General features: G+C 52.6%; 1 protein-coding gene across 2 annotated transcripts in view; it reads left to right on the top strand.

Moving 5' to 3' along the window:
• Positions 1–5,724: 5,724 nt before the first annotated feature.
• Positions 5,725–22,080, top strand: part of SLC37A1 (solute carrier family 37 member 1) — a 28,821-nt gene continuing 12,465 nt past the window's right edge. The window contains exons 1-17 of one of the 2 annotated variants that reach the window (XM_069946234.1): positions 5,725–5,781; positions 11,923–12,010; positions 12,667–12,748; positions 13,360–13,489; positions 13,566–13,644; positions 13,810–13,945; positions 14,813–14,889; positions 14,991–15,157; positions 15,288–15,325; positions 17,036–17,113; positions 17,222–17,356; positions 17,437–17,527; positions 17,729–17,791; positions 17,933–18,018; positions 18,100–18,148; positions 19,288–19,361; positions 19,447–19,525. In XM_069946234.1, coding sequence (XP_069802335.1) covers positions 11,955–12,010; positions 12,667–12,748; positions 13,360–13,489; positions 13,566–13,644; positions 13,810–13,945; positions 14,813–14,889; positions 14,991–15,157; positions 15,288–15,325; positions 17,036–17,113; positions 17,222–17,356; positions 17,437–17,527; positions 17,729–17,791; positions 17,933–18,018; positions 18,100–18,148; positions 19,288–19,361; positions 19,447–19,525 — 1,420 coding nt within the window. In that variant the 5' untranslated portion in view covers positions 5,725–5,781; positions 11,923–11,954. Of the gene's footprint in view, positions 5,782–11,781; positions 11,832–11,922; positions 12,011–12,666; positions 12,749–13,359; positions 13,490–13,565; positions 13,645–13,809; positions 13,946–14,812; positions 14,890–14,990; positions 15,158–15,287; positions 15,326–17,035; positions 17,114–17,221; positions 17,357–17,436; positions 17,528–17,728; positions 17,792–17,932; positions 18,019–18,099; positions 18,149–19,287; positions 19,362–19,446; positions 19,526–22,080 lie in introns of those variants that run through there. The other variant, XM_069946235.1, reaches the window with a different exon arrangement.

Genomic DNA, 22,080 nt, shown 5'->3' with positions numbered 1-22,080 from the left:
AACTGCACCCCAACAACCAGACCAGGAGGAACCTGCCAGGGACTACACCCCAACAACCAGACCAGGAGGCACCTGACAGGGACTGCACCCCAACATCGAGACAAGGAGGCACCTGCCAGGGACTGCACCCTAACAACCAGACCAGAAGGCACCTGCCAGGGACTGCACCCCAACATCGAGACAAGGAGGCACCTGCCAGGGACTACACCCCAACAACCAGACAAGGAGGCACCTTCCAGGGACTTCACCCCAACAACCAGACCAGGAGGCACCTGCCAGGGACTGCACCCCAACAACCAGACCACGAGGCACCTTCCAGGGACTTCACCCCAACAACCAGACAAGGAGGCACCTTCCAGGGACTGCACCCCAACAACCAGACAAGGAGGCACCTGCCAGGGACTGCACCCCAACAACCAAACAAGGAGGCACCTGCCAGGGACTGCACCCCAACAACCAGACCAGGAGGCACCTGCCAGGGACTGCACCCCAACAACCAGACTAGGAGGCACCTGCCAGGAACTGCACCCCAACAACCAGACCAGGAGGCACCTGCCAGGGACTGCACCCCAACAACCAGACCAGGAGGCACCTGCCAGGGACAGCACCAGAATAACCAGACAAGGAGGCACCTGCCAGGGACTGCACCAGAATAACCAGACAAGGAGGCACCTGCCAGGGACTGCACCAGAATAACCAGACCAGGAGGCACCTGCCAGGGACTGCACCCCAACAACCAGACCAGAGGGCACCTGCCAGGGACTACACCCCAACAACCAGACCAGGAGGCACCTGCCAGGGACTACACCCCAACAACCAAACAAGGAGGCACCTTCCAGGGACTGCACCCCAACAACCAGATCAGGAGGCTACTGCCATGGACTGCACCCCAACAACCAGACCAGGAGGCACCTGCCAGGGACTGCACCCCAACAACCAGACCAGGAGGAACCTGCCAGGGACTGCACCACAACAACCAGACCAGAACGTATCTGCCAGGGACTGCACCCCAACAACCAGACCAGAAGGCACCTGCCAGGGACTGCACCCCAACAAGCAGATGGCACCTGCCGGGGACTGCCCCCCAACAACTAGACCAGAAGGCACCTGCCAGAGACTGCACCCCAACAACCAGACCAGGAGGCACCTGCCAGGGACTGCACCCCAACAACCAGACCAGGAGGCACCTGCCAGGGACTACACCCCAACAACCAGACAAGGAGGCACCTGCCAGGGACTGCACCCCAACAACCAGACCAGAAGGCACCTGCCAGGGACTACACCCCAACAACCAGACCAGAAAGCACCTGCCAGGGACTTAACCCCAACAATTATTCCAGGAGGCACCTGCCAGGGACTGCACCCCAAAAACCAGACCAGAAGGCACCTGCCAGGGACTACACCCCAACAACCAGACCAGGAGGCACCTGCCAGGGACTGCACCCCAACAACCAGACCAGAAGGCACCTGCCAGGGACTGCACCCCAACAACCAGACCAAAAGGCACCTGCCAGGGACTACACCCCAACAACCAGACCAGAAAGCACCTGCCAGGGACTTAACCCCAACAATTATTCCAGGAGGCACCTGCCAGGGACTACACCCCAACAATTAGACCAGGAGGCACCTGCCAGGGACTACACCCCAACAACCAGACCAGAAGGCACCTGCCAGGGACTACACCCCAACAACCAGACCAGGAGGCACCTGCCAGGGACTGCACCCTAACAACCAGACCAGGAGGCACCTGCCAGGGACTGCACCCTAACAACCAGACCATGAGGCACCTGCCAGGGACTGCACCCCAACAACCAGACCAGGAGGCACCTGCCAGGGACTGCACCCCAACAACCAGACCAGGAGGCACCTGCCAGGGACTACACCCCAACAGCCAGACAAGGAGGCACCTGCCAGGTCCTACACCTCAACAACCAGACAAGGAGGCACCTTCCAGGGACTGCACCCCAACAACCAGACAAGGAGGCACCTGCCAGGAACTGCACCCCAACAACCAGACCAGGAGGCACCTGCCAGGGACTACACCCCAACAACTAGACCAGAAGGCCCCTGCCTGGAACTGCACCCCAACAACCAGACCAGGAGGAACCTGCCAGGGACTACACCCCAACAACCAGACCAGGAGGCACCTGCCAGGGACTGCACCCCAACAACCAGACCAGAAGGCACCTGCCAGGGACTGCACCCCAACATTGAGACAAGGAGGCACCTGCCAGGGACTACACCCCAACAACCAGACAAGGAGGCACCTTCCAGGGACTTCACCCCAACAACCAGACCAGGAGGCACCTGCCAGGGACTGCACCCCAACAACCAGACCACGAGGCACCTTCCAGGGACTTCACCCCAACAACCAGACAAGGAGGCACCTTCCAGGGACTGCACCCCAACAACCAGACCAGGAGGCACCTGCCAGGGACTGCACCCCAACAACCAGACCAGGAGGCACCTGCCAGGAACTGCACCCCAACAACCAAACAAGGAGGCACCTTCCAGGGACTGCACCCCAACAACCAGACAAGGAGGCACCTTCCAGGGACTGCACCCCAACAACCAGACCAGAAGGCACCTGCCAGGGACTGCACCCCAACAACCAGACCAGGAGGCACCTGCCAGGGACTGCACCCCAACAACCAGACCAGAAGGCACCTTCCAGGGACTGCACCCCAACAACCAGACCAGGAGGCACCTGCCAGGGACTACACCCCAACAACCAGACCAGGAGGCACCTGCCAGGGACTGCACCCCAACAACCAGACCAGGAGGCACCTGCCAGGGACTGCACCAGAATAACCAGACCAGGACTCTCTCCATCTTACTCTTGATACTTACTCTTTTAGGGTGACATTACACGGACCGATGGGGGCCCGATAATACCTGTAAACAAGCAGCGATCTGCTAGATCGCCGCTTATTTACTGGGCCTATTACACGGCCCGATAATCGTTAAGCAAGGGCTGCGGGGACATCGTTACTGATGTCCTTGCAGCCCTTGCGTATTGATATACATTACCTATCCCCGTTCCAGGGCTGCTGCGGTCTTCTTCTCCTTGGGTCCCGCGCGCTCTTACGTCAGATTGGCCTGTCAGCTCTCTATACTCTCTATACACTCTCTCCATGTTACTCTCTATACACTCTCTCCATGTTACTCTCTATACACTCTCTCCATGTTACTCTCTATACACTCTCTCCATGTTACTCTCTATACACTCTCTCCATGTTACTCTGTAAACACTCTCTCCATGTTACTCTCTATACACTCTCTCCATGATACTCTTTATACACTCTCTCTGTTACTCTCTATACACTCTCTCCATGTTACTCTCTATACACTCTCTCCATGATACTCTTTATACACTCTCTCTGTTTCTCTCTATACACTCTCTCCATGTTACTCTCTATACACTCTCTCCATGTTACTCTTTATACACTCTCTCTGTTACTCTCTATACACTCTCTCCATGTTATTCTCTATACACTCTCTCCATGATACTCTTTATACACTCTCTCTGTTACTCTCTATACACTCTCTCCATGTTACTCTCTATACACTCTCTCTCTGTCACTCTCTATACACTCTTTCCATGTTACTCTCTATACACTCTCTCCATCTTACTCTTTATAAACTCTCTCCATGTTACTCTCTATACACTCTCTCCATGTTACTCTCTATACACTCTCTCCATGTTACTCTCTATACACTCTCTCCATGTTACTCTCTATACACTCTCTCCATGTTACTCTCTATACACTCTCTCCATGTTACTCTCTATACACTCTCTCCATGTTACTCTCTATACACTCTCTCCATGTTACTCTTTATACACTCTCTCCATGTTACTCTTTATAAACTCTCTCCATGTTACTCTCTATACACTCTCTCTGTCACTCTCTATACACACTCTCTCTGTCACTCTCTATACACACTCTCTCTGTCACTCTCTATACTCTCTTTCTCTGTCACTCTCTATACACACTCTCTCTGTCACTCTCTATACACACTCTCTCTGTCACTCTCTATACACTCTCTCTCTGTCACTCTCTATACACACTCTCTCTGTCACTCTCTATACTCTCTTTCTCTGTCACTCTCTATACACTCTCTCTCTGTCACTCTCTATACACACTCTCTCTGTCACTCTCTATACACACTCTCTCTGTCACTCTCTATACACACTCTCTCTGTCACTCTCTATACTCTCTCTCTCTCTGTCACTCTCTATACACTCTCTTAATCTTACTCTCTATACACTCTCTCTGTCACTCTCTATACTCTCTCTCTCTGTCACTCTCTATACACTCTCTCCATATTACTCTCTATACACTCTCTCCATATTACTCTCTATACACACTCTGTCACTCTCTATACACACTCTCTCTGTCACTCTCTATACACACTCTCTCTGTCACTCTCTATACACACTCTCTCTGTCACTCTCTCTCTCTCTGTCACTCTCTATACACTCTCTCAATCTTACTCTCTATACACTCTCTCTGTCACTCTCTATACTCTCTCTCTCTGTCACTCTCTATACACTCTCTCCATATTACTCTCTATACACTCTCTCCATATTACTCTCTATACACACTCTGTCACTCTCTATACACACTCTCTCTGTCACTCTCTATACACACTCTCTCTGTCACTCTCTATACACACTCTCTCTGTCACTCTCTATACACTCTCTCTCTGTCACTCTCTATACACACTCTCTCTGTCACTCTCTATACACACTCTCTCTGTCACTCTCTATACACACTCTCTCTGTCACTCTCTATACACACTCTCTCTGTCACTCTCTATACACACTCTCTCTGTCACTCTCTATACACTCTCTCTCTGTCACTCTCTATACACTCTCTCTCTGTCACTCTCTATACACTCTCTCAATCTTACTCTCTATACACACTCTCTCTGTCACTCTCTATACACTCTCTCTCTGTCACTCTCTATACACTCTCTCTCTGTCACTCTCTATACACTCTCTCAATCTTACTCTCTATACACACTCTCTCTGTCACTCTCTATACACTCTCTCTCTGTCACTCTCTATACACTCTCTCAATCTTACTCTCTATACACACTCTCTCTGTCACTCTCTATACACACTCTCTCTGTCACTCTCTATACACTCTCTCTCTGTCACTCTCTATACACTCTCTCAATCTTACTCTCTATACACACTCTCTCAATCTTACTCTCTATACACTCTCTCTGTCACTCTCTATACTCTCTCTCTGTCACTCTCTATACACTCTCTCCATATTACTCTCTATACACACTCTGTCACTCTCTATACACACTCTCTCTGTCACTCTCTATACACACTCTCTCTGTCACTCTCTATACACACTCTCTCTGTCACTCTCTATACACTCTCTCTCTGTCACTCTCTATACACTCTCTCTCTGTCACTCTCTATACACTCTCTCAATCTTACTCTCTATACACTCTCTCTCTGTCACTCTCTATACACTTGCGCTGGTATCTACCGCATTATGACGGATATTGTCTCAGGGTTATAAAGTTTCCATCCCAGTCTTTACATTGGGCAAATTCCTGGTGACGCAGCTGGGGGTGTGGCCCTGACTTCTCACCTGGGCTACTGGCCTAACCTGTCTGACCACCTGGGGAAGGAGAGGGAGGGGTCAGCAGGTAAGGGGGTGGGGCCAGAGGATGAGCTCAGTATAAGGAAGTCAGTCTCTGCTTCTGAGCAACAAGCTGGAACCACAGAGTGAGCGGAAGGATCAGAGCCTGCAGCAGGTGAGACCCTGGCCTGTCCCTGATACACCCCCATCCCCTGTCCCTGATACCCCCCATCCCCATCCCCCATCCCCCATCCCCTGTCCCTGATACCCCCCATCCCCATCCCCTGTCCCTGATACCCCCCATCCCCTGTCCCTGATACCCCCCATCCCCTGTCCCTGATACCCCCCATCCCCTGTCCCTGATATCCCCTGTCCCTGATACACCCCCATCCCCTGTCCCTGATACACCCCCATCCCCTGTCCCTGATACACCCCCATCCCCTGTCCCTGATACACCCCCATCCCCTGTCCCTGATACACCCCCATCCCCTGTCCCTGATACACCCCCATCCCCTGTCCCTGATACACCCCCCATCCCCTGTCCCTGATACACCCCCCATCCCCTGTCCCTGATACCCCCCCCATCCCCTGTCCCTGATACCCCCCCCATCCCCTGTCCCTGATACCCTCCCCATCCCCTGTCCCTGATACCCCCCCCCATCCCCTGTCCCTGATACCCCCCCCCCATCCCCTGTCCCTGATACCCCCCCCCATCCCCTGTCCCTGATACCCCCCCCATCCCCTGTCCCTGATACCCCTCACCCCCTACCCCCTGTCCCTGATACCCCCTACCCCCTGTCCCTGATACCACACATCCCCTGTCCCTGATACCCCCTACCCCCTGTCCCTGATACCACACATCCCCTGTCCCTGATACCCCTCTGTATATACCCCAGCTTCCTGAACTAGTCTCCATCCCGTCATGTGTCTTGTGTGTGAGTGACGTTGTATCATGGACTCTCTGTAACGTCTATATTGTATTGTGGACTGTCTGTAACATCTAGGGTATCCTGTATATTACACATTTGGGGCACTTGGTATCTGCCTCCTCTGGATCAGCACTTGCACCTTTAGGCTGCGTTCACACTACGTATATTTCAGTCAGTATATGTATATTTCAGTCAGTATTGCAACCAAAACCAGGAGTGGATTAAAAACACAGAAAGGCTCTGATCACACAATGATGTAACTGAGTGGATGGCCGCCATATAATGGCAAATATGTGCTGTTATTTTAGAACAACGACCGTTATATTGAAATAATGGCCGTTATTTACTGTTATATGGCGGCCATCCACTCAATTTCACCATTGTGTGAACAGATCCTTTCTGTGTTTTCAATCCACTCCTGGTTTTGGTTGCAATACTGACTGAAATATACGTAGTGTGAACCCAGCCTTATCTAGTGTTATTCCTGTCCCTGTTCTCTTGATTGTTGGGACAGGCGGACCCCCTGCAATCAGCTTATTATCTACTATCTATAACAGGCTGGGATGAGAAAACTCATTTAACCTTATTAACCATGTGACAACATTGTATCAATTGTCTCTATAGATGAGGGGGGGGGGGTTTAACATTGTATAGATGAAGGTTACATTGTATCATTATGTGGTTACATTGTATAGATGGGGGGGTTACATTGTATCATCATGCAGTGACTGTATAGATGGGGGGGTTACATTGTATCATCATGCAGTGACTGTATAGATGGGGGGGGTTACATTGTATCATTATGTGGTTACATTGTATAGATGGGGGGGTTACATTGTATAATCATGCGATGACTGTATAGATGGGGGGTTACATTGTATAGATGGGGGGGTTACATTGTATCATCATGCAGTGACTGTATAGATGGGGGGGGTTACATTGTATCATCATGCGGTGACTGTATAGATGGGGGTTACATTGTATCATTATGTGGTTACATTGTATAGATGGGGGGTTACATTGTATAATCATGCGATGACTGTATAGATGGGGGGTTACATTGTATAGATGGGGGGGTTACATTGTATCATCATGCAGTGACTGTATAGATGGGGGGGGGTTACATTGTATCATTATGTGGTTACATTGTATAGATGGGGGGGGTTACATTGTATCATCATGCGGTGACTGTATAGATGGGGGTTACATTGTATCATTATGTGGTTACATTGTATAGATGGGGGGTTACATTGTATAATCATGCGATGACTGTATAGATGGGGGGTTACATTGTATAGATGGGGGGGGTTACATTGTATCATCATGCAGTGACTGTATAGATGGGGGGGGGTTACATTGTATCATCATGCGGTGACTGTATAGATGGGGGTTACATTGTATCATTATGTGGTTACATTGTATAGATGGGGGGGTTACATTGTATAATCATGCGATGACTGTATAGATGGGGGGTTACATTGTATAGATGGGGGGGTTACATTGTATCATCATGCAGTGACTGTATAGATGGGGGGGGTTACATTGTATCATTATGTGGTTACATTGTATAGATGGGGGGGTTACATTGTATCATCATGCGGTGACTGTATAGATGGGGGTTACATTGTATCATTATGTGGTTACATTGTATAGATGGGGGGGTTACATTGTATAATCATGCGATGACTGTATAGATGGGGGTTACATTGTATAGATAGAGGGTTACATTGTATAATCATGCGATGACTGTATAGATGGGGGTTACATTGTATAGATGGGGGGGTTACATTGTATAATCATGCGATGACTGTATAGATGGGGGGTTACATTGTATAGATGGGGGGGTTACATTGTATCATCATGCAGTGACTGTATAGATGGGGGGGGGGTTACATTGTATCATTATGTGGTTACATTGTATAGATGGGGGGGTTACATTGTATCATCATGCGGTGACTGTATAGATGGGGGGTTACATTGTATCATCATGCGGTGACTGTATAGATGGGGGGCTACATTGTATTGTCATGCGGTGACTGTATAGACAGGGGGGGGTTACATTGTATAGATGGGGGTTACATTGTATAATCATGCGGTGACTGTATAGATGGGGGGGTTACATTGTATAGTCATGCGATGACTGTATAGATAGGGGGTTACATTGTATCATCATTCGATGACTGTATAGATGGGGGTTACATTGTATAGATGGGGGTTACATTGTATCATTATGTGGTTACATTGTATAGATGGGGGTTACATTGTATAATCATGCGGTGACTGTATAGATGGGGGGGTTACATTGTATAGTCATGCGATGACTGTATAGATGGGGGTTACATTGTATAGATGGGGGGGTTACATTGTATAGATGGGGGGGTTACATTGTATCATCATGCAGTGACTGTATAGATGGGGGGGGGTTACATTGTATCATTATGTGGTTACATTGTATAGATGGGGGGGGTTACATTGTATCATCATGCGGTGACTGTATAGATGGGGGTTACATTGTATCATTATGTGGTTACATTGTATAGATGGGGGGGTTTACATTGTATAATCATGCGATGACTGTATAGATGGGGGTTACATTGTATAGATAGAGGGTTACATTGTATAATCATGCGATGACTGTATAGATGGGGGGGTTACATTGTATAGATGGGGGGGTTACATTGTATCATCATGCAGTGACTGTATAGATGGGGGGGGGTTACATTGTATCATTATGTGGTTACATTGTATAGATGGGGGGGTTACATTGTATCATCATGCGGTGACTGTATAGATGGGGGTTACATTGTATCATCATGCGGTGACTGTATAGATGGGGGGCTACATTGTATTGTCATGCGGTGACTGTATAGACAGGGGGGGGTTACATTGTATAGATGGGGGTTACATTGTATAATCATGCAGTGACTGTATAGATGGGGGGGTTACATTGTATAGTCATGCGATGACTGTATAGATAGGGGGTTACATTGTATCATCATGCGATGACTGTATAGATGGGGGTTACATTGTATAGATGGGGGTTACATTGTATCATTATGTGGTTACATTGTATAGATGGGGGTTACATTGTATAATCATGCGGTGACTGTATAGATGGAGGTTACATTGTATAGATGGGGGTTACATTGTATAGTCATGCGATGACTGTATAGATGGGGGTTACATTGTATAGATGGGGGTTACATTGTATCATTATGTGGTTACATTGTATAGATGGGGGTTACATTGTATCATTATGTGGTTACATTGTATAGATGGGGGGTTACATTGTATTGTCATGCGGTGACTGTATAGACGGGGGGAGGTTACATTGTATAGATGGGGGTTACATTGTATAGATGGGGGGGTTACATAGTATAATCATGCGGTGACTGTATAGATGGGGGGGTTACATTGTATAGATGGGGGGGTTACATTGTATTGTCATGCGATGACTGTATAGATGGGGGGTTACACTGTATAGATGGGGGGTTACACTGTATAGATGGGGGGTTACATTGTATAGATGGGGGGTTACATTGTATAGATGGGGGGTTACGTTGTATAATCGTGATGACTGTATAGATAGAGGGTTACATTGTATAATCATGCGGTGACTGTATAGATGGGGGGTTACATTGTATAGATGGGGGGTTACATTGTATAGATGGGGGGTTACATTGTATAGATGGGGGGTTACATTGTATAGATGGGGGGTTACATTGTATAGATAGAGGGTTACATTGTATAATCATGCGGTGACTGTATAGATGGGGGTTACATAGTATCATCATGCGATGACTGTATAGATGGGGGTTATTTATAGATGTGACTCCCCCCCCCCCCCCCCCCCCCCCCCCCAAATCTATAGTCACCACATAATGATATAATGTAACCCCCATCTATACAATGTATTATTATTATGTGGTGACTGTATAGATGGGGGGGGGGGGGGGTTACATTGTATAGACCTCTGACTCTGGGTGGCGGCTCTGTGGTGCTGATCTGCTTGGCTCTGGGTGGCGGCTCTGTGGTGCTGGTCTCTTCCTTGGCTCTGGGTGGCGGCTCTGTGGTGCTGGTCTCTTCCTTGGCTCTGGGTGGCGGCTCTGTGGTGCTGGTCTCTTCCTTGGCTCTGGGTGGCGGCTCTGTGGTGCTGGTCTCTTCCTTGGCTCTGGGTGGCGGCTCTGTGGTGCTGGTCTCTTCCTTGGCTCTGGGTGGCGGCTCTGTGGTGCTGGTCTCTTCCTTGGCTCTGGGTGGCGGCTCTGTGGTGCTGGTCTCTTCCTTGGCTCTGGGTGGCGGCTCTGTGGTGCTGGTCTCTTCCTTGGCTCTGGGTGGCGGCTCTGTGGTGCTGGTCTGGGCAGACGCTGCCACCTCCAGAGTTGTTGCACACTTTTGGACACTTGTTGATTCTTGGAGGTGTGAGAATCACTGATCAGGTTCTGGCCTCCTGTAGTTTCTCAGATCTCATAGAACAACAGATCATTATCAGTCACCATTGTCTACAGCCAAACAAACAACAAAGCAACAAAACCCTGGGGGGTCCGCACTAGACGACAAGGTGCCGGCCGAGGCCTCATCACCTCAGATAAAGATGGAAATTACCCCCAAGCTGCTCTCTTTGTCTCCCCTGTGTGTGTTAATGGTGGGGCCTTTTCTATGTCTGGGAGGTGCCAGTGGTGGGGCCATTTTATATATCGTGGTGAGGGGGGGGGGGGGGGGGAGTAGTGATAGTGGGGCTGTTCATATATCGGGAGGGTGCCAGCGGTGGAGCCCTTTATATATCAGGGGCAGTGGTGGGGCCCTTTATATATCGTGGTGAGGGGGAGAGGAGTAGGGATAGTGGGGCTGTTCATATATCGGGAGGGTGCCAGTGGTGGAGCCCTTTATATGTTGGGGGCAGTGGTGGGGTGTCACATGTCAGCTGGTAGGTTGCAGTCAGTGTGGGTGAGGAGGGGTTAATGTGTTGTGAAGATGGCGGCAGTGAGTGAGCGGCTCCCTCCCTGACACACATGGCTGCAGCCACGTCCTGTACCACATCCTGGAGCGCAGCCTCCTGACACTGAGGTGAAATACTGCATCATGTGACCGGGACACGTCTGCTGCATGCTCCGCACAGTCCCACTTCCTTAATTCTGCCTGTATACACAATGCACAGTACTCCTTCTCTTATAGAGAGTGTATGGCCAGTGCACAGTACTCCTTCTCTTATAGAGAGTGTATGGCCAGTGCACAGTACCCCTTCTCTGTTCTGTATGCTGAGGGGAAAGATTCTCACTATCTGCACACTTCCTTCTGGGTATAGATGTGATGGTGATCAGTACTGGGGTTGCAGATCTGGGGGGGATCAGTATAGGGGGCAATGTACTCACAATCTTCTCTTCTTACAGCTGGACGCTTTCTGAATTTCACTGGACAGTAAATGGCCGCTCTGCCTCCTGGGATCCGCTTCTTCCTCTCATTTTCTAAGGACCAGTGGTGAGTTCCCCCCACAGGCCCCGCATTGTGGCTATGTCCGTGTGGGCAGGGTGTGCCTGCGGGCCCTGTGTTGTGGCGATGTCCGTGTGGGCGGGGCCGTGCCTGCGGGCCCTGTGTTGTGGGTGGGGCCATGCCTGCGGGCCCTGTGTTGTGGCTATGTTCGTGTGGGTGGGGCCGTGCCTGCGGGTCCTGTGTTGTGGGTGGGGCCGTGCCTGCGGGTCCTGTGTTGTGGGTGGGGCCGTGCCTGCGGGTCCTGTGTTGTGGGTGGGGCCATGCCTGCGGGTCCTGTGTTGTTGTGGCTATGTCCGTGTGGACGGGGCCGTGCCTGTGGGTCCTGTGTTGTTGTGGCTATGTCCGTGTGGACGGGGCCGTGCCTGCGGGTCCTGTGTTGTTGTGGCTATGTTCGTGTGGGTGGGGCCGTGCCTGCGGGTCCTGTGTTGTGGGTGGGGCCGTGCCTGCGGGTCCTGTGTTGTGGGTGGGGCCATGCCTGCGGGTCCTGTGTTGTTGTGGCTATGTCCGTGTGGGCGGGGGCCGTGCCTGCGGGTCCTGTGTTGGTGGGCGGGACTAGCTCTTCAATTCTGTATTAGGACAGAACCCACTGTATCTTGTACATGATTGATCTAGAACGTTCTAACCCTTTCCTTCTGCTCCTCCAGGTTTCGGGCTCTGGTCTTGCTGCTGACCTATCTGTTCTATTGCAGTTTCCATCTGTCCAGGAAGCCGATTACTATAGTTAAGGTAAATGGTGAAGATTGTGGAGGGGTCATATGGGGTGAGGACACAGTCTGGGTAGATGAGGTGATTAGTGCTTGGATAGAAGGTATAGGGAGGATATACATGGTGCCGGTTGCTGGGGGGGGGAAGATATACAGGGTGCCGGTTGCTGGGGGGGGGAGGATATACAGGGTGCCGGTTTCTGGGGGGGGGGGGGGGGGGGGAGAGGATATACATGGTGCCGGTTGCTGGGGGGGGGGGAGGATATACAGGGTGCCGGTTTCTGGGGGGGGGGGGGGGGGGAGGATATACAGGGTGCCGGTTTCTGGGGGGGGGGGGAGGATATACAGGGTGCCGGTTTCTGGGGGGGGGGAGGATATACAGGGTGCCGGTTTCTGGGGGGGGGGGGGAGGATATACAGGGTGCCGGTTTCTGGGGGGGGGGGAGGATATACAGGGTGCCGGTTTCTGGGGGGGGGGAGGATATACAGGGTGCCGGTTGCTTGGGGGGGCTATACATGGTGCCGATTTCTGGGGGGGGGGGGAGGATATACAGGGTGCCGGTTGCTGGGGGGGGGGGGTTATACATGGTGCCGGTGGTTGGGACATCATCCATCTTGCCGGTTGCCCTTTCAGGGGGAATTACACAAGCACTGCTCGGAGCCCAATGAGGTGGAGCCGCACAGCTATAAGGAATTTGTCATCTTGAAGCCGCTTTCCCCCTCCCCGGCGCACAATGCCTCGCGCTGCGGTTGGGCCCCGTTCGGTAAGTTTTGGTCCATAAATAATATATAGTTGTGGGTTCTCCAGCCTTGTGTGACCTGTGAGTCTTCTCCCTCCAGATAAGAAGAACTATAAGCAGCTGCTCGGGGCCCTGGACTACTCCTTCCTGTGCGCCTATGCGGTGGGGATGTTCCTCAGGTAACCAAGGCTGTAGGCGCCATACTGTGCCGCTATGTATGAGGATGTAATATGATGGATAGCTGCAGTGTAACGGCTTATGTCCAGGTGTACAGATGTGTGTGTGTGTGTGTGTGTGTATATATATATATATATATATATATAATATATTTGCTCTCCCCACAGCGGGATGATTGGAGAGCGATTACCCCTGCGCTATTTCCTGTCCTGTGGTATGGTGGCCAGCGGCTTCTTCACCGCCCTTTTTGGATTGGGATATTTTTACAACATTCACAACCTGACCTACTATATCATCATCCAGGTGAGCGCCCCCTCCAGGCTAGGAGGGCTTCTGACATGACACAGTGGGGTATACAAGGGGCCAGTGCCACCATCTTCTCTTTATTTTTGGGAGGGGTAATTCCCCACATCCTGATTGTATATGATGTGCGCTGTTGTTGGTGGGGGGTGGTGGTGGGGTGGTTGTCGTCGGTCGTGGCTGTTTACAGACATAAGATTTCCTGCTGCTACAACAATGTTTCCTCAGGACCTGTTCTGCAAGTTGCTGGGATTTGGGTCAATGGATCATCCTGACTCTGATCTGGATTATCTGGCTCATGTAGCCTCCCTCTCTCCATAGACCCATCAGTGGATGGTCGGGGTCATGTAGCCTCCCATCCTTCCAATAGACCCATCAGTGGATGGTCGGGGTCATGTAGCCTCCCATCCTTCCAATAGACCCATCAGTGGATGGTCGGGGTCATGTAGCCTCCCTCCCTCTCCATAGACCCATCAGTGGATGGTCGGGGTCATGTAGCCTCCCTCTCTCTCTCTCTCTCTCTATAGACCCATCAGTGGATGGTTGGGGTCATGTAGCCTTCCTCTCTCTCTATAGACCCATCAGTGGATGGTTGGGGTCATGTAGCCTCCCTCCCTCTCCATAGACCCATTAGTGGATGGTCGGGGTCATGTAACCTCCCTCCCTCTCCATAGACCCATTAGTGGATGGTTTGGGTCATGTAGCCTCCCTCCCTCTCTATAGACCCATCAGTGGACGGTCAGGGTCACCAGTGTCGGTGCTTAGTGACACAGGGTTTCCATAGAGTTCCGCTGTATAGAATGTCGGGGTTATCGCCAGAGGTCACAGGGTCAGGTGACTCCTTCAGCTTTCCACCTCCTCTCTTCTCAGGTGATGAACGGTCTGGTTCAGACCACAGGATGGCCGAGTGTCGTCACCTGCATCGGGAACTGGTTTGGGAAAGGACGGTGAGAAACAGAAGCAAGACATTCATTCATCTCCATCTCCCTGTATTGGGGGAGGTCTCTGTATAGTGACTGGACCTGTCTCTTCCTCACTTTTCTCTCAGGAGAGGTCTCATCATGGGAGTCTGGAACTCTCACACGTCAGTGGGGAACATCTTGGGGTCTCTGATTGCCGGCTTCTGGGTCTCGTCCTGCTGGGGGATGTCCTTCCTGGTCCCTGGTGGGATTATTGCAGTCATGGGCTTCGTATGTCTGCTGTTCCTCATAGAGCGTAAGTCGCATGACCCTTGACCCTTAAAATAATCCCTCCACCTGTGTATAATGAGTAATGCTTTAAAACCTCTTCCTTATTTTTTTTTATTATGTCATCACCTTTTTTTTTTTTTTTTTTTTGTGTTCAGATCCTCGGGACATTAAGGCAGATGGTGGTCCTCCGCTGGTAACTATCCCGGTGGGACAGGAGGTTGAGCGCCGTATGCTCCCCCCTACCCTGGCTGGCCTGTGCTCCCCTGTATGTGCCCCCCACACTCCTCTGACTGTGCTCCGCTGTATGTGCCCCCCACGCTCCTCCGGCTGGCCTGTGCTCCCCTGTATGCGCCCGCTACACTCCTCCGGCTGGCCTGTGCTCCCCTGTATGTGCCCCCCACACTCCTCCGACTGTGCTCCCCTGTATGCGCCTGCTACGCTCCTCCGGTTGGCCTGTGCATGCCCCCCACGCTCCTCCGGCTGGCCTGTGCTCCCCTGTATGTGCCCCCCACACTCCTCCGACTGTGCTCCCCTGTATGCGCCTGCTACGCTCCTCCGGTTGGCCTGTGCGTGCCCCCCACGCTCCTCCGGCTGGCCTGTGCTCCCCTGTATGCGCCAGCTACGCTCCTCCGACTGTGCTCCCCTGTATGCGCCTGCTACGCTCCTCCGGCTGGCCTGTGCTCCGCTGTGTGCGCCCCCCACGCTCCTCCGGCTGGCCTGAGCTCCCCTGTATGTGCCCCCCACACTCCTCTGACTGTGCTCCGCTGTATGCACCCCCACGCTCCTCCGGCTGGCCTGAGCTCCCCTGTATGTGCCCCCCACACTCCTCTGACTGTGCTCCGCTGTATGCACCCCCACGCTCCTCTGGCTGGCCTGTGCTCCCCTGTATGCGCCCGCTACACTCCTCCGGCTGGCCTGTGCTCCCCTGTATGTGCCCCCCACACTCCTCCGACTGTGCTCCCCTGTATGCGCCTGCTACGCTCCTCCGGCTGGCCTGTGCTCCCCTGTATGCGCCCCCCACGCTCCTCCGGCTGGCCTGTGCTCCGCTGTGCGCCCCCCACGCTCCTCCGGCTGGCCTGTGCTCCGCTGTGTGCGCCCCCCACGCTCCTCCGACTGTGCTCCCCTGTATGCGCCTGCTACGCTCCTCCGGCTGGCCTGTGCTCCGCTGTGTGCGCCCCCCACGCTCCTCCGGCTGGCCTGAGCTCCCCTGTATGTGCCCCCCACACTCCTCTGACTGTGCTCCCCTGTGTGCGCCCCCCACGCTCCTCCGGCTGGCCTGTGCTCCGCTGTGTGCGCCCCCCACGCTCCTCCGACTGTGCTCCCCTGTATGCGCCTGCTACGCTCCTCCGGCTGGCCTGTGCTCCCCTGTATGCGCCCCCCACGCTCCTCCGGCTGGCCTGTGCTCCCCTGTATGCGCCCGCTACGCTCCTCCGACTGTGCTCCCCTGTATGCGCCTGCTACGCTCCTCCGGCTGGCCCCTGCTCTGCCACGTCTTCCCTGTGCTCCCTGTATTTTCGCCCCCCACGCTCCTCGGCTGGCCTGTGCTCCCTGTATGCGCTGCTACGCTCCCGACGGGCTGGCCTGTGCTCGCTGTGTGGGCCCCCCACGCTCCTCAGGCTGCTGAGCTCCCCTGTATGTTTTTTGCCCCCCACACTCCTTCTGGGACTGGCTCGTCTTGTGTGCGCCCCCACGCTCCCGGCTGGCCTGGAGCTCCCGTATGTGCCCCCCACACTCTCTGACTGTGCCCCCGTGTGCGCCCCCCACGCTCCTCCGGCTGGCCTGAGCTCCTCTGACTGTGCTCCCCTGTATGCGCCCCCCCACGCTCCTCCGGCTTGTGCCCCTCCCCACCCCCCCCCCCCCTTCCATGTCTTCCTGATGATCTTGCTGTTTTTCTGCTCCTCAGTCTCCTCTAAGCTCATCATGTAATGGACTAAAGATCCAGAATCAGATCCTGAAAGCAGAAGAGTCCTATCCAGAGAAGGTATGCCGGGCGGGGGGTCCATGGCGAGGTGTAGGTGGGCTGTGGGGATCTGGGTGCAGATAGTATGAATGTGTGGACCAGTGATTGTATCATTTTTTTTTCTTTTAGACGTGGGAGACACAGAACATGGTGGGACCTCTGCCTGTGTACCCCACCCATCATGTGGTCATCCTGCAGAGGGACCCCAGTGCTGCCAAGAGTGGCACCTCTGCCATCAGCTTCTTTGGGGCTCTACAGATACCGGTAAGACAATTCAGCCATGTGTATGAGAGGCGGGAGATATGTGTATATGTACGTGCTGCATCTCTGCTTGTCTCCTGCAGGGGGTGGTAGAATTCTCCATGTGTTTATTATTTGCCAAGCTGGTCAGCTACACCTTCCTCTTCTGGTTGCCTCTGTACATGGCGAGTGTGGGTGAGTAGTTCCTTATACTTCTCCTCCTTTATTCCATTCTCCCCCCCGCCCCCCACCTTCCCCAGCTTCATCTGTTCTCTCCTGCCACCGACCACCTCCTCCTCTCCCGGGGCCCTTTCCTGCCACCAACCACCTCCTCCTCTCCTACCCCCAATCCTCTTTCTTCTGTAACTTGGGGGTCTGCATTTGCTATTCTTGCAGGTCACATGGACGCTCGCCATGCCGGAGACTTATCTACACTGTTTGATGTGGGTGGAATTATTGGTGAGTGATCAGACATGATAGCGATTGGGGGAGGGTTCATACCGGGGCCCCTAACAATAGTGCAGCATATAATATCCATCCTGGGGCCACCTTCTTTGCTGTCCTTACTTACCACCAGCTTTCACAATATCTCTTCATCAGGTGGGATTCTGGCTGGCGTGATCTCTGATAAATCCCACAAGCGGGCGACAACCTGCGGTCTTATGCTGCTGTTCGCTGCCCCCACGGTGAGTACGCCACAATGCCACCAGTCTCTGGACTGCCCCTCACACACTATGGGGGTCTCACCAAGGACTTTTGTGTTACAGCTCTATTTCTTCTCGGCTGTCAGTAAAACAGGACCCACCTCTACAGTGTGTAAGTAATCTCTGCAGTCTGTTCCCTCTCCTCCTCTTCCACAGTATGTTCTCTATTCCTCCTCTTCCTCTTCGCAGTCTGTTCTCTCGCTCCCCCCTCCTCCTCCTCCTCTTCAGTCTGTTCTCTCGCTCCCTCTTCCTCTTCGCAGTCTGTTCTCTCGCTCCCCCCTGCTCCTCCTCCTCTTCAGTCTGTTCTCTCGCTCCCTCTTCCTCTTCGCAGTCTGTTCTCTCGCTCCCCCCTCCTCCTTTGCAGTCTGTTCTCTCGCTCCCCCCTCCTCCTTTGCAGTCTGTTCTCTCGCTCCCCCCTCCTCCTTTGCAGTCTGTTCTCTCGCTCCCCCCTCCTCCTTTTGCAGTCTGTTCTCTCGCTCCCCCCCTCCTCCTTTGCAGTCTGTTCTCTCGCTCCCCCCTCCTCCTTTGCAGTCTGTTCTCTCGCTCCCCCCTCCTCCTCTTCCGCAGTCTGTTCTCTTGCTCCCCCCTCCTCCTCCTCCTCCTCCTCCTCTTCAGTCTGTTTTCTCGCTCCCGCCTCCTCCTCCTCCTCCTCCTCCTCCTCTTCAGTCTGTTTTCTCGCTCCCCCCTCCTCCTCTTCCGCAGTCTGTTCTCTTGCTCCCCCCTCCTCCTCTTCCGCAGTCTGTTCTCTTGCTCCCCCCTCCTCCTCTTCCGCAGTCTGTTCTCTTGCTCCCCCCTCCTCCTCTTCCGCAGTCTGTTCTCTCGCTCCCCCCCTCCTCCTCCTCCTCTTCAGTCTGTTCTCTCGCTCCCCCCTCCTCCTTTGCAGTCTGTTCTCTCGCTCCCCCCCCTCCTCCTTTGCAGTCTGTTCTCTCGCTCCCCCCTCCTCCTCTTCCGCAGTCTGTTCTCTTGCTCCCCCCTCCTCCTTTGCAGTCTGTTCTCTCGCTCCCCCCCCCTCCTCCTTTGCAGTCTGTTCTCTCGCTCCCCCCCTCCTCCTTTGCAGTCTGTTCTCTCGCTCCCCCCCCTCCTCCTTTGCAGTCTGTTCTCTCGCTCCCCCCCTCCTCCTTTGCAGTCTGTTCTCTCGCTCCCCCCCTCCTCCTCCGCAGTCTGTTCTCACGCTCCCCCCCCACCTCCTCCTCTTCCGCAGTCTTCCCCTCCCCCCCCATTGCATCACTCACCGCCCCCCCTCTCTCTCAGTGATGCTGCTGGTCTGTGGAGGGCTGGTCAATGGTCCCTACTCTCTCATCACTACAGCTGTGTCTGCCGACCTGGTGAGTAGGGGCTCTGGGGTGCTCATATACCTGGGTGCTGTGTACCTGTGGCTTATCCCGTATAACGTCCTGTATTACTCCACAGGGAACTCACAAGTCTCTGAAGGGAAATGCTCATGCCCTGTCCACAGTCACGGCCATCATAGACGGCACAGGCTCTGTAGGTAAGACTATTGTCATTGTTTGCACAGTATAGTCTGAAGCCCATCATATATAATATAGAGATTTATAGTAATGATGAAGCAAAGTGATTTATCCCTAAAATTCGCTCCTCCCTGGGCTGCCTTATAGCTGACTGCGGACCTAGCCAGGGCTATTCTCTTAGGGTGCTATTCCATGGGCCGATGGGGCTGCTAGATCGGCACTCGTTTACTGGGCCTATTCCACAGCCCGATTATTGTTAAACAAGGGCTGCAGGAACATAGTTACTGATGTCCTTGCAGCCCTAGCTTAACTAGTATACATTACCTATGCAGGGTGCAGGGCTCTTCTTCTCCTGCTTCTCCCGGGTCCCGCGCGCTCCTCAAGCGTCAGGGAGGCCTGTCTCGGCTGACAGGCCACTCAGCCAATCACTGGCCGGGACCGCTGCGGCCATTGATTGGCTGAGCGGTCTGTCAGCTGAGACAGGCCTCCCTGACGCTGGAGGAGCGCATGGGACCCGGGAGAAGCAGGAAAAGAGGAGCCCTGCACCATGCATAGGTAATGTATATCGCTATTACACGTAGCGGTGCGCGGCTGGCGCCCGACAAATATAGGTCCTAACCTATATCAACGATCAGCCAACGATCATCGGCTGATCGTTGTCTCTATTTCTCAGAGCGATATCAGCCGAATCGGGCCGAGAAGAAAGTCTATAAAGGTTGATGGAGCCAACCTGGCAAAGGAAACACGAGATCTTTCTGCCCAAAAGGCAGCTCCAGATCTTGTAGAATGGGCACACGAGGATTCTGGCGGAGTCCCGGCCCCTTGAAGCATGGCTAGTGGTGGATCTATCTAGTTAGAGAAGGCTTAGATGCTGCTTGTCCTGTACTTCTGCCTTGAAATTGAACAAATAGATCCTCTGCTTTCCTAAAGCCCTAGGTTCCGGTACCGCTTTAGGCATCTGACTACATCCTAGGGATAAATAGTCCACTTCTTCCTGATCTCCAGCTGAGAATCTGAGTATAACACGGGAAGATGATCCTGCAAAGATCGTTATATCGTTTGGATCTAAGCGATAATCTTTCCGTGTGTACGCGGCAGCGATCAAACTACTAACATTCATTTATATCTCATGGATCGCATCTTTAGAGTTGACCATAAATTCATTGTTCATCCTTCGGTGTATGTACGTGGCGTTGGTTTGTAATTACGATTATTTATAAATTCTAGTATACAAATGATCGTAATTAACAACTATCGTTTCATGTATTATGGCAAACGATTTCTGGTCATTCCCAAAAGAGCTTGTTTCCAATCATTTATCATTAATCAGTGGAAACAAAAAAATCTCTAATAGAAGCCTAACGAATAGGAGCACTGTGTAAGAGCCTGGAGCTCCCCAACCCTCTTGGCCAATATTACTAGGAGAAAAATCGTGTTAAGTCTGAGGTATTTGCCATCCACTTCTTCAAGGTGGAAGAACACAATTGTTTTAGTTCTAATGAGAGGTCCCAGGTGAACCCTGCTTGTAGAAACTCCAGTAACTGAGGGGTTGAAGGAGAATCCACATCAACTTGATTATCCTTACAGCGCTTCTGGAAAAAATGTTTCAAATCCTTTAATATGATCTACTGGTCGCTTTACTCCTAGAGTTAGAAAGTGTTTCCAATACCCTCCGTGAGAACCCTCTGGCTCTCAATGGGGGCCTGCCTACCGACCAATGGGGGGCCTGCCTACCGACCAATGGGGGGCCTGCCTACCGACCAATGGGGGGCCTGCCTACCGACCAATGGGGGGCCTGCCTACCGACCAATGGGGGGCCTGCCTACCGACCAATGGGGGGCCTGCCTACCGACCAATGGGGGGCCTGCCTACCGACCAATGGGGGGCCTGCCTACCGACCAATGGGGGGCCTGCCTACCGACCAATGGGGGCCTGCCTACCAAAAAATCTTGCCTGTCTCGCTGAGGAGAGGAAAGGATCTGGTGGCTCCTTACTGGTTGATGTACACCATACATGCTTTGTGAATAAGAGTGCAACAAATGGCCCTTAATTCTCTGACATTGAGTGCAACAAATGGCCCTTAATTCTCTGACATTGGAGGGAGGATCCAGACTCCTGCTGTAGTAGACTGTATATGCAGATAAGCGCCCCAGCCTGTTCTAGAGGCGTCTGTAGTGACTAAGAGCCATTTTGGCTCTCTAAGTCTTCTGCATGTCTTAACTCTCTCTCCACCATGCCAATGAGAGGATGTAGGCAAGAGGATATGCAAAGAATCTACATCCTCTAGATTTCTGTTGGAAGACTCCAGTACCTCCTTCTGTAAGTGTCTTGTACTACAAGGCCCATGGCACAGGCTCTGTCGCAGAGCATAGCTGGCCGAGATACCTCACTAAGGCTAGGTTCACACTGCGTTTTCAGCATCCGTTTAACGGATCCGTTTTTTTTTAACGTCCAGAAAAATAGGGTCAGCAACGTTTTTTGGTCCGTTTTGGTCCGCCAAAAAAAGGATCCGTTTTTTTTTATAATGGAAGTCAATGGAAAAACTGATGCACACAAATGAATCCGTTTTTTGCAA

The sequence above is a fragment of the Dendropsophus ebraccatus genome, chromosome 11 (assembly GCF_027789765.1).
Source record: "Dendropsophus ebraccatus isolate aDenEbr1 chromosome 11, aDenEbr1.pat, whole genome shotgun sequence".
Classification (NCBI taxonomy): Eukaryota; Metazoa; Chordata; class Amphibia; order Anura; family Hylidae; genus Dendropsophus; species Dendropsophus ebraccatus.
Note: the sequence above shows the minus strand (reverse complement) of the source record. Positions and strands in the feature narration are given on the sequence as shown.